Source organism: Triturus cristatus, chromosome 2_1 (genome assembly GCF_964204655.1).
Source record: "Triturus cristatus chromosome 2_1, aTriCri1.1, whole genome shotgun sequence".
Taxonomy (NCBI): domain Eukaryota; kingdom Metazoa; phylum Chordata; class Amphibia; order Caudata; family Salamandridae; genus Triturus; species Triturus cristatus.
In genome coordinates, this window is record NC_140581.1 from 867,615,101 (window position 1) to 867,627,454 (window position 12,354).

Below are 12,354 nucleotides of genomic sequence, written 5' to 3' on the forward strand. Positions count from 1 at the left end.
CTCCACACTGGGAAGAAGCTAGAGTGTTGGCAGTCGATTGTACACTCCTGTAAATTTTGGCAACCAACTGACCATTTCAGCAAACTTTGGAATCATGCAAGCTGACCCTCACCAACAGTTACTAGAAAGAAGCTTAAGTTTGATCTCGAATATTTAAAGTAAAATCTAGGAATCGCTGCTAGCTGCTTCTGGCAGAGGACACAAGGGGCTGGTAGAAGGGAAAAGAGAGAGGTATGTAAGAGGTCTAGGTGGGACGATGCAGATCTGCTGTTTAAATAATGCATAAATGCTGAGCAGCTCAAGGATCCCAGTTTGTGCAGCAAGACATTAGGGGAGATGACGGACAAATCCGCTAGACATCTGTGCTGACAGCACCACCAAATGGACAGCCAATAAGCATCTACAGATTAGAGCCCTAGGCTTCTGAAAAAAGAAAGACGAAAAACAACAATTTTGAACTTAAACCAGGGCTACCATAATCGAGTCCTCCTCTCGGAGTTAACAGACAGAAATGAATCCAAGTATTTCATGGCAGCTGCATACTTTTATTCTATTATAGAGAACAGGCAAAGTGATGAAGACACAATCTTGTAAAGCGCCCTAAATGTTCAAAGGGAATCTGGAATGCAATCCGGAGAGACCCCTCAGGTAGTGAGTTATTATAACTATGGCAGTCCGACTTATGTAATGGTGCAGCTGCTGTAATCAATCTACCAGTTATTTAATGTCGAAAATTATGGTTGCTGAAAAATGGTTTAAGAATTAAAATGAAGAGCAGAGTAATAGTGATGATGATCAGTCTAGCAAACAATCTTATGATTTGAATTTCGATGAAGTAGTGGGGGCCCGAAGTAAGGGATTTTAAGCTTATTAAACCATTCTGTGATAGCTTGAGTGCCTGTTCATAGAAGTACAGAGGAGAGGCCTCATTACCTTTCAATGCTCATGCTATTATCAGTCACACAGCGAAGAGTATGCCAAAAGCAGACCACCAGTGGAAAAACCCACACCAGCCTTGCCTCCAATCGAGTTTGGTTGACTGCTGTATGAAAACAGAATCATTAGTACCTTGCTGTTGAACTTAACCAGAATTAGTATGGATGCCTGCATTACATTTATTAAACACAAACCTAACTGAAAAGCAACGGAGCACTTCAAAATGGCTTTGAGTTTACAATAAACAAACGTTGTTCCGTAAACAATAATCCAATGTCTCAATTGTTGAAAATAATGTGACATACCTTGCATTCCAAGCCGTAGTGAAATCCGGGTTCAGTAATAGAAGCGTGCAGGTTATATCAATCAACTCTAGAAGACAGGCAAATGCTCTGCATTAATGTTATACACGATAATTCAATATATCACGCTGCACCTCCGAGAGGAGGAGCAGTTTCCTGAGAAATAACTGTTTTAAATTTGCCGATTTTCTCAACCTGGCTTTGATTAACATCTTACAACAACGAGAAGGCTACAGTATTATTTAAAATTGGAGGCTCCTTTTCCACCTACGCCAACCACTTGCTTGTCAACACAATTGGCCGCTATTTTTCTAGCCACAACTTATTTGATCATGTTTTTGCTACACTTACCTACACCGTACTCATAAGTGTAGGTAACTGGGGTTTTGTTGCAGTAATCCCACCACTTTTTGCCTAGTATTTGATTCAACTTTGATTGAAAAACAAGACAACTGGTCATTCGATCCCCAAGTGGCCAGGCTTTTAGCAGCTCTGCAAGTCCCTAGTAAGTGGTACCTCCGGCTCCTAGAGCATAGTTACTAAAGAAGGTCCCTAAGAGCAGCAGCATATCCTGTGCCACTCTAAGGGACCATGTATCTAACTCATACAGACTGCCACTGTTGTATGACGAGGTGCTCTAAAAAAGTGAAAATACAATATGTCTCACACCTGTGTGCCATGTCCCCCAACACTGCATATAATATTTGTAAGTCTCCCCTACAGCAGGCCTTATAGCCCTAAGGCAGGGTGCGTTATATATACACATGTGTGGACATACCTGCATGAGCAGATATGCCCCTGTTCTGGCCAGTACAAGTGACAAGGAGAGCCATTTTAAGTACAATAGCTCGACATTGGTCAAAAACGATACAGTTCCCCAGCTACAGGATGGCTTCAACCACAGATGTTTGCTATCAAACATCTCATAACAATAAACCCACACTGATTCCAGTGTTGGATTTATTAATACATGCACCCAGAGGGCACATTAGAGGTACCCACTGAAAACCTACCAACTACTAGTGTGCTGACTGACTGGTCCTAGCCAGACTGCCACCACAGACGTGTTTCTGACCCCCCCCCCCTCCCCCTCAGGATGTCAGGAACAAAGACTGCTCGGGCAGCAGGTGGAGCCTAGACAGGTGGGAAAATTAGTGTCAAAGAGGCGTGTTCGCCTTCTGGCTAGTTCCACCCCTAAGGTGGGCTACCTGAAGTGAATACGAAAATCAGAAGTCTGCCATCTTTGTGATGGCAAACGTAGGAACTCTGGGACAGGGTTATGCCCACTTTCTCCAAAACAAAAGACAGTCACCCTTCTATAGAAAAAGGGACAGGGTAATGTAAAACAAAAACAGATAAGGATTCCCTTTTTCCTCCTTATTGTAAATATATATATATATATATATCTTTCAAAAAAAAGTAGGCACTCAAACGAACGCCCTTTGAAAAAAAAGATTTGCTTGAGAAAAGCAGATTAACATAATCCTGCACATATTAAACAAACAATACTATTTTAAGTCCTTCAATATAGATAATTACCAAACAGTTAGCGATATGACCAAGAAATTTTCTAAGCCTCGAATATAGTGCAATGATAAAATACATAAAAAATACATACAAAAGTTAAACACAAGTACATATGTGGCTATTTTAATATACATTCATTACATATTCTTCCCAAGGAACCATCAACATATGCTATACATGGGTATCACATTTTTAAATTGGTACCCTTAATGACCTTAGCTAGATCCATGGTGAGGGCAAGTAAGGACAGAGGAATAATGAAGGTCAGTATCTACGGAGGGAAAGAGCATACATGCTCAAACCCTGAAGAGCTGGATGTAGATGAGTGAGGAAATGTCAGACATCAGCTGAGAGAAACAAGACAGCTTACAAAACAAGATACACAGTCATAAGAAGAAATTAAAATGATTAGGAAGGTTTCCAGAGATCCCATCAGCACCTTGGCTGTTCCAAACTTTGTAGTCCGCCTACTATTATATACTCTAATAGATTTTCTCGTCAAAATTCAAGGTAAGCATTTAACAACTGTACTCTTTCACTTTCTTTTACGATCCACACACTGACTGCACATTTTGTGTTCTCATCCCTATATCAGAAACCATAACGTACCACTCAGCGACAACGAGTCATAATGTGACTATTAGCGATAGTATCCAGAGCATTTTAAAATGCTACCTAATTAACAAATTTGAATTATATAACTTTATAGATACATACAAACCTGATGTGTTTCTCACGGAAACCTGGCTTCATCAAGCCGCAGCGGTCATTCCCCTCAAATTATTGCATTATCCAACGGAATAAGGTAGATCAAACGGGAGGAGGCATTGCTGTTGTCAACCTTGAACACTTCTCCTATACTATGGAACAATTCTCTATTACATCCGCCTTTAACTCACAAGGCGAGTCATACGCTTAGTGTCATTTTCAACAACCGTGAGACTTAGCAAAAAAGCCTTTGCCTCTGACATGGTCTATTCATTTTGCAATTCCTTTTTAAATTACTATCCCTGCAGTACAACCTGCTACCAAACAATCTAAAACCCAGATTACCTCCAGACCATGGAATAGAATTAATAAAGCTAACTTTGAGGCTGCATTAAGCAGTTTCCTCCTTCTCGATTCTTAGAACATTAATTAGTCCTCACATAGTTTTTGAAATTGGGTAATCTCCGAACTTGATAAGGTGGTCCCTGTTAAAACTATTACCCTTGCCTGGAATAAACCCTCCACCCCCGGTACACTAACAACTTTAGGGAATTAAAACAGCTCTGTAGAACTAAGGAAAAGGCCTGTAGGAAACATTAAGTAGAATTAGAAAAATCATGCTACTAAAATACCCTGTCAAAAAAAAATTCTAATTAAAAAGCTAAAGCCTTCTATTACACATTCTTAATAACCAAAGCACACAATCCTACAAAAAAAACTTTTTTATATTATTGCCCAGTTTAGCAATGCCAGAGTAAGCAAAACCGCTATCATGCTATCCAAATCCTTATGCAACAATTTGGGAACATTCATTAGAGAGAATACTAAGGAATTCCACAGGAGTTTTCTTCTAAATATTATTAATATTGAGCAAGCTTCGAAAAATCATAAATATTTTACTAGACCTACAGGTCGAATAACTTGAAAAAACTCCATATCGTGTGCCCATTTTGGAAATGCATAGGTTTCCTTGATACCTATTTTTCATTTTTTATATTTCACAGAATGAATTGCTGTATACCCGGTACACAATTAAAAACCATTGCAAGGTGCAGCTCAGTTATTGGCTCTGGATTCTTCAGATTCTTGGAGAACCTGCAAGCCTTGTATATCGCTGCAACCAGAATGGTCCAGCGGACGTAACAGTATATTGCTTACGAAAATTTGCCATAGTTAGAAGTTACAAATGAAAACCTAGACACAAATGGCTGTTTTTTTTCTAATGCCATTTCAATATTTTCTTATTTCAACTGTTACTTTTTAAAGGAAAACTTTGAAGGATCTACAAATATGACCCCTTGCTGAATTCAGAATTTCGTCTACTTTCAGAAATGTATAGCTTTCCGGGATCCACCATGTGTTTCACACCCACTTCTACCACTAACTGGAAGGAAGTTGAATGCATAATAATTAGGAAAAAAGGACTATGTCCCAGTAAAATGCAAAACTGTGTTGAAAAATGTGGTTTTCTGATTCAAGTCTGCCTGTTCCCTGAAAGCTGGGAAGATGGTGATTTTAGCACCGCAAACCCTTTATTGATGCCATTTAAAGGAAAATAAACAGACACTTTCTTCTGCAGCACTTCTTAAACCAGCCCCCAACCCCCCCCACCCCTCCCCCCTCTACAAATCCAATATTCGGCTGTATTTTGGCTAATTTCTCGATCCCAATCAAGGGGATCCACAAACAATTGGTACCTTTAGAATCCCCAGGATGTTGGAAACAATGGCGCATATTTGGCATGCGTACCTTATGTAGGCAGAAAGTTATAGGGGCCTAAGCGCGAACAACCCCAAATAGGCAAAAAAAAAGTCTTAGCATGGGAGGTGGGGAGGGTGTATTTACCTAGCAGCGAAGGGAATAGATTTTGGACCCTAGCTCAGCCAGCACCTAGGGAAACCTACCAAAACAATTTGTGAAAAAGACAGCTAGGGCTATCCAGGGTGGGCTGGCCTGCATTCTCACCACATTTTGTTACCCGGAACCCCAAACTTTGACAACAACAAAAAAATTCCTTACATTTCTGTGATGGAAAGTCTTGAATTCTGTAGGGAGCAACACATTTCCTTCTGCCCAGCATTTCTCCAAGTCTCCTGATAAAAATGGTATCTCACTTGTGTGGGTATGCCTAGTGACTGCGACAGGAAACGGCCCAAAATACAACATGGATGCAGCGCATTTTTCCACTGAAAACAGACCCTTTTTTTCCAAAGGACTGATCGGCTCATTTTACTTTCACTTTCAATGTAATGATATCAGCCATGGGTGCTGATCGTCATTACACTAAAAACAAAACAAAATGCCTTGGGCACCAGTGTAAGCTCTTCCCCTGCTCAAGAGGCTGAAAAATAAAAAGGAAATCCCTCTGCTGTAAACAGCAGAGGGATTTCCTGGACGTGTGTAGAGGATGGACGGAACATTTCTGTCCTCTGCATTCGCCCATCGTGGCAGGGGACAGAACCGTTCTGTCCTCTGCACGGAAGGTGCTAGGGAAACACAAATTAGTAGAACATGTGTTATTACCAATTGGCTTTTTCTGCAAGAAAGAAGTCATTTTGAGAAATGCCCTCTAATTCACATGCTAGTATGGGTACCCACAAATTCAGAGATGTGCAAATAACCACTGCTTCTAATCCAGTCGACCTAACTGTAATGTACTTGACCCGTACACTGCTCTCAAATTGTGTGATCATTCTCAACTCACCAGGACTGTCGAGTAGGCCCTAAACATAGCTTGACCTGACAAAATCCAACTCGCCATAGCGAGTGGGCGAACAGATTTTCGAGGCCTGTTCAGCAACTTCATACCTTATCTTTGGACACCACTTCTCACTCCACTCTTAAGGAATTTTCTGCACTTCCTGTGACCCAAATCACTGAGCTCATACAGACTATCAAATCAAGGTCATCACTAGATCCATTCATTCCCAAAACTCAAACTAGCTCTGAACATAATTAGTCCTGAACTCACCAAGATGTTCAATTTCTCCTACTTCAGTCACAGTTCCATAAAACTGAAAAAAGCAATTATTCATTCCAGACACCAGAAGTAGATCCTTCCAATAGGTCTAACCACAAAGCAATTTCTTTACTTCCCTTTAAGTCTGAAGTCACAGAGAAGTTAGTGAGTAACCTGATTACCTGGAAGATAATGCTTTGCTTGACTGGGCTTCAGATCTGCTCAAAGTACAGATATAGCTCTTCTTGCCATGGCTGATTATATTCGTATCATCCTGGATATGGGCAGTTCTGCTAGCCTGGTCCTTTTAGACCTAGGATTGGCATTTGATACCATGTACGATCCCGTTTTCTTATCCAGGCTTCCATAATTCTGAGTTAGGGGATCTGCCCTTAACCGGCTACACACTTTTCTGCCAAACAGACAACAAACTGCCTCCTGTCCTCCCTTTGTTTCCGAGTCATTTGTCTTGGGAGAACCCTTGTCGAGTCCCACCCTATTCATTATTTGCATTTCCCCCCAATGGGAGCTCTATGCAGATACTTTTAATTCAATATATTTTCATATGCTGATGATACTCTAATAATCACTGCAATTTCCGAGAAATATGAATTTACTAAACATTCTTTCTGCAAATGCATGGTTTCAGTTGCCAAATGGATGGCTCAGAATCATCTCAAACTTAATTCTGATAAAACAGACAATTATATTTGGAAACCAAGCTTTGCTCTGGTCCCAATGTTGATAGTCTATACAACTAGGGACTCCTTTCGCGGTAGACTCACCCCATCATTTAGGAATTGTGTTTGGCAATAAATTGACCTTTGCCAAACAGGTCAACCAGGAGGCCGCCAAACGCTTAATCATCATATATTTGTAGTGGAAAGTTTTACCTATGATACCTCTCTCTTCAAGAAACACAAAGGTACAAGCAATCGTCTATGCCAATCCACTTTATTTCGGCCTTCCCACTACTCTAATCCAGCAACTACGAATTGTCCAAAACACTGCAGCACAGGATTCTCAAAATGTCCCTACATTTTCCTCCATTGGTAATCACCCAAACTAACTCCATTGTGTTCAAGTTTATAAACCGAATCGCTTCAAACCACTAGGTTTCACTCACAAGGCTGTAAATACTGGTCCCCTATAGATCATGGGCAAATTTTCTAAATATTCTCTGCGCAAACTTTGTGATCTATCTCTTCATGCCTTCTGAAAGTTGCTAGCATTAGAAATAACAGATTAGAAGGAAGTCATTTCAAACTTAGATGCCAAACCATTCAGGATAAAGCTGAAAGCCAGGATTTTTTGTGATTCCCAATTTTCCAGTCCTTAATGGATATACAAGACTGAGCGTGTGGACATACGTTTAAGCAACTCAACAAGTCGTTCATGACTCTGCCTTCATGACAGATACACCTCTATGGGCCCTGATAATTCCACTGTACATACAACTTAACCAAAATCACATCACCTTGTGAGTGCATCTGGTTACAGACTTCTGTCAAATGGTCAGGAGAATGCCAGAGCAGAAAGGTGGTCCCCTCCTACCATGCTGGACGCAAATCCTCATGTTTGCTGCTCAACTGATGACCCCCGAAGAGAATGCCAGAACTAGTAACTTTCAAGAATTTTTTTGCACACTTAGGCAAACAGACATCTTCTCTTGTTGACCAAAGGACGCACAGGAGATGTGGGACATGACCACTTTGGCCGCACATTGGGACTGTTGCAAGTCTTGCATAATGGACTGCTGACAAGTTGTGGGGGTCCCGCTGAGGTTCTAGGATGATGGGCACACAAAACACAACAGATCACAAATAGTCACAAATCATCCTGATACACAAACTGACAGCAATCATTTTTAAACTATAAAACAACAAATACTAGACTGCTGTTGATTCTTGCTCAGTGTGGGGAGTTCACGTCTCACTTCCTGCAAGGCCAGGTGATATATTAAGTGTGATCATCACTGAAAAAACAAAGAAGGGGCAGTCTGCATATGAACTCTGTGTGAGGGTATTCATGTCTCAAGGCTACCTAACTGATGTAATACAGTAGTGTATCGCTGAATGTTCATAACTTGATCACCAACTAAAAAATTCTTCTTATGTTAAAACAGTGATGCTGCTCCAGTTACGGCAGGCCGGTCTGGCGGTGGTGTAGGTGTGTTAGACTGGGATTGGTCTTGATGAGGGCGTGGTCTGACCAGGTGACAGGTGTAGGCTCTTCGACTCAGATGGTGTGAAGGTAGTGAAAATAGGGTCAAAAAGATGTTTAGCAACGTAGGTAGGTCCCTCTACCCGTTGGGCGTAGCCCAGGTTTCCGAGGTCTTCGGTGAGTGCTTTTGAATTGGGTCAGCGTGATCTTTCAGGTGAAAGTTCAGATCTCCAAGTAGGACGTAATTGCTGAGTGGTCCAAGTGGTTGGTTGATGGTGGAGAGAAATCCACTAAAGAGACTAATGAGCAATTTGATTTGCTATTCTAAGTGGGGCAAGCGGATAGAGGACTTCAAGAAAGCAAGAAAGGAAAACGCTACTTACCAGTATGCATCTGTTCTTGGCATGTAGAGCTGTAGATTCGTATACTTGTGCATAGATCGCCATCTGGTGTTGGGCTCGGATGTTTGCACTTTGTTTTTGTCTTGGAAGAAGTCGTTGGTCTAATGTTTTGAACGTAATGTTTCTCTGGGGAGGAGAGTTATCTTCATCTTCCTCTTGGCGCTATGTTCTTTCTGGATCAAGACCTGGGAGTGTAGCATTGGGAGTGTTGTGGATTAGAGGTTCGATACTCATGTTTATTTGTTCCAGAGTTCTGCTCCTAATTTCCTTCTCTCCCCAAGCTGTCCTTTTCACTAGAGCACATAGTGAATAGTGTTTAAGACTAGAAATATGACACTACTCATCTATGCTAAGCATAGTATACAACCTGTACGTAGTCTCAAACCCCAAAGTCAACACAATCCTAGTCCTTAATTACATTAGGACCAGACAGTTCACCGCTGAACAATGAAACTTACCTTTACGCAGAACCAGATCATGCAGATGATTAATATTTCCTTAAATGTTAAAGGGATTAACCACCCAGTAAAGAAGTGGAAAGTAAGACTACTTATATAAATTAAAAAGGGACCTGAATTGTTTCAAGAATCCAAGATCATTGCGAAAGAATAAATGGAACCCTTATACATACAGCCAACAAATATATCTATTCTAGATGTCTGAATTGACAAAGAAGGCAGATGGACTCCGTCTGAACTTTCAAAAGACAGTATTTTTCACCTTAATAATCTATGCACCAAATACAGATGAATCACGATTTTGGAAACAAAAAGAAGCTCTTCTTAACAATACCTCTTCTAACTCACCAATTATATTAGCCAGGCTTTTTAACTTGCCCTGAATATCACTTTTGCCAGATGGTCTACCTGTAAATTTCACCTCTGTTAAAGCACATAAAAAACAACTTATAAACATGTGCAACAAATATAATTTGAAGGATGTTTAGAGGCTCCGGCACCCTGGCAAAAGAGACTATACTGCCTTCCCTTTCCCCCGTAAATCATACATCAGCATTAATTATATACTTCTATCCGCAAATTTTATTCAGACCTTAGGTGAAACAAATATCAATGTGCAGGAATTATCAACAACAAAGGCAAAATCATTGGCATAAGTCCCAGAAATAATAGAAAGTATGTACCATAGAGCTTCAATTAAGTTACCCATTCAAAACTATCTTAATCACAACCCGGGAGAAGATTACAATCCTCAATTCAAATGCTACATTAAAAGGGTATATGGTAAGTCTTCAAGCAAAATTTTATAAGAGTATAAAAGCATACCTAAACAAACTGGAAGAGGAAATCAAAATCTTAGAAACAAACAACTGGAAGTTCTACTAAACCTCTTAAACATGAAAAAATATGAATATAATGAAAAACTAAGTGCTAGAGCCCATTAATGGGCAGTCGTCCATACTTCAGCATAATTTGATTAGTTTAAAGGACGGTAACAAAGAAAGGAAAATACTAGCAAGATGCAGGAAATAAGCATAACAGTAACGTCCTGTCTCTTAAAGACAATTCTAACAAAAACAACATAAACCCTCCAAAAATTAATGAAACCTCTAAAGAGTTTTACAAAGAACTGTATGCCAAAAATAACCTAATCAAAGAAGGTAAGTGCATGAATGATAAAAACAAAACAAAAAAAAACACTTACGAAACGGTCCTCATCCAAAAAAGAAAGGCTAAATAAGCTCATCAGCGAACAAATAGTCAATGACCTAATCAAAAATTTGAAAGCAGGGAAAGCATCCGGTGCAGACAGGTTTATCGCTCAAATTTATAACAAATTCTTGAAAATATTAAAAATCAACGCTATTAGATTGAGTCACCCTATTCGAAAAACCATGAGAAATCAAAGGCTTCACTGCAGAAGCTCTCATAACCCCGATTCCTAAAGAAGGCAAGGATACTAGTTTATCAAAAAACTACAGATCAATATCTTTAATAAATTTAGGTTGCAACATATTTACAAAAGTGCTAGGGAAAGGAGTAGAAAGCTTAAAACCTATATTGAAAGGCCTGTATCAAGTAATTTTTAGGAAAGGGGGAGACTATCTGGCGTATTAGACTCTTTTCCCATATATTTGAGTCAGCAAAGCAAAACTCATCACCAGTAGTAGTGATTGCCTAGATGTTGATAAAGTAGTGTGGTCTTTCCCCAAAGCACCTCTAGAAAAGGCTAATCTGGGCTTACATTTTATTTAGACGTCTATGGAACAAACTTCTAACCCATCCGCTAGAGACAACTCAGCAGGTCTAATCTGACCTATTCTCAAATAACAAAGGCTGCCAACAACGCTGTTGCCCACTGTCCTTAGCCCTTTTTCTTTTCACAACTAAACCACTCCTGTACTTAATCAACGTCAATCCAAACATCTCCGGTGTATCCTTCAGGAAACTGAGTCTTAAAGGCACAGTTTATGCGGATGATACACTATTTTTATTGAAGATGCAGAACCATCAATAGAAGCACTGATGATTACACCAAAGTGTCAGGATATTCTCTAAATAGAGACAAATCCGAAGATCTATGTAACACAAATAGCCTTGGTAATTTGGGTCTAACCTAGCAAGCCAAGCATTTCAAATATAGAAGCCTCAAATTTAATGAATGATCTATAAAACATAAAGAATAACTCATGATCATGAAAGTCTCTGATATCCTAGATGGCTTGTCATCAAAATTTATACTTTGGTGGTGCAAAATGGAATCCATAAAACTGATAATCACTCCAATAGTGAACCATCAAATTTTCTGAAAATGTATTTAAGAAAACCAACAGACTTATAGACTGTTTTCTCTGGATGGTAAAAAACCCCATGCATTTTATTTAAAGAAAAAAAATTAGATTACAGAAAGAAATGGATGAAATGAAATTAGCAAAATGTTAAGAATTATGAATTAACCTTTTTATTCAACCAAGGTATGCACTGACTCTTTTCTGAATGCTACGATTACCTCCCATTGGTATCTACTGAGAAATCTCTAGTAAATAATCTGTCTTTAATGTTAATTCCCACCATTCTCAAAGTGTATCTAGCACACTCTTGAATAATTTGTGTCACCACTAAAGAGGCGATCATAAAAATTGATAAACAATCCACACCTAGAATAAAAGACTTCAATATGGCACAATTAAAAATTCAAGCTAGATGGACCAACCATTATATGTGATGAATAGCGTCAAAAAAAGGAATTCTGCTATTCAAGGATCTTGGCCCAAGTAACAACCCTTACTCCTTTGCTATGATACATAACACACACAACCAGAGTAATGCGGATTTCTACAAACTCTTAAAGCCTATATTGGTAATTAGAAAATCCACAAACAGTATACACCATGATCCTT

At 39.5% G+C, this 12,354-nt stretch overlaps 1 protein-coding gene across 1 annotated transcript in view; it reads right to left on the reverse strand.

Annotated features, from left to right (window-relative positions):
• The window catches only part of PTAR1 (protein prenyltransferase alpha subunit repeat containing 1), a 195,134-nt gene that overhangs the window by 129,791 nt on the left and 52,989 nt on the right, over positions 1–12,354 (reverse strand). The window contains exon 3 of the mRNA XM_085633012.1: positions 1,242–1,308. Coding sequence (XP_085489138.1) covers positions 1,242–1,308 — 67 coding nt within the window. The remainder of the gene's footprint in view (positions 1–1,241; positions 1,309–12,354) is intronic.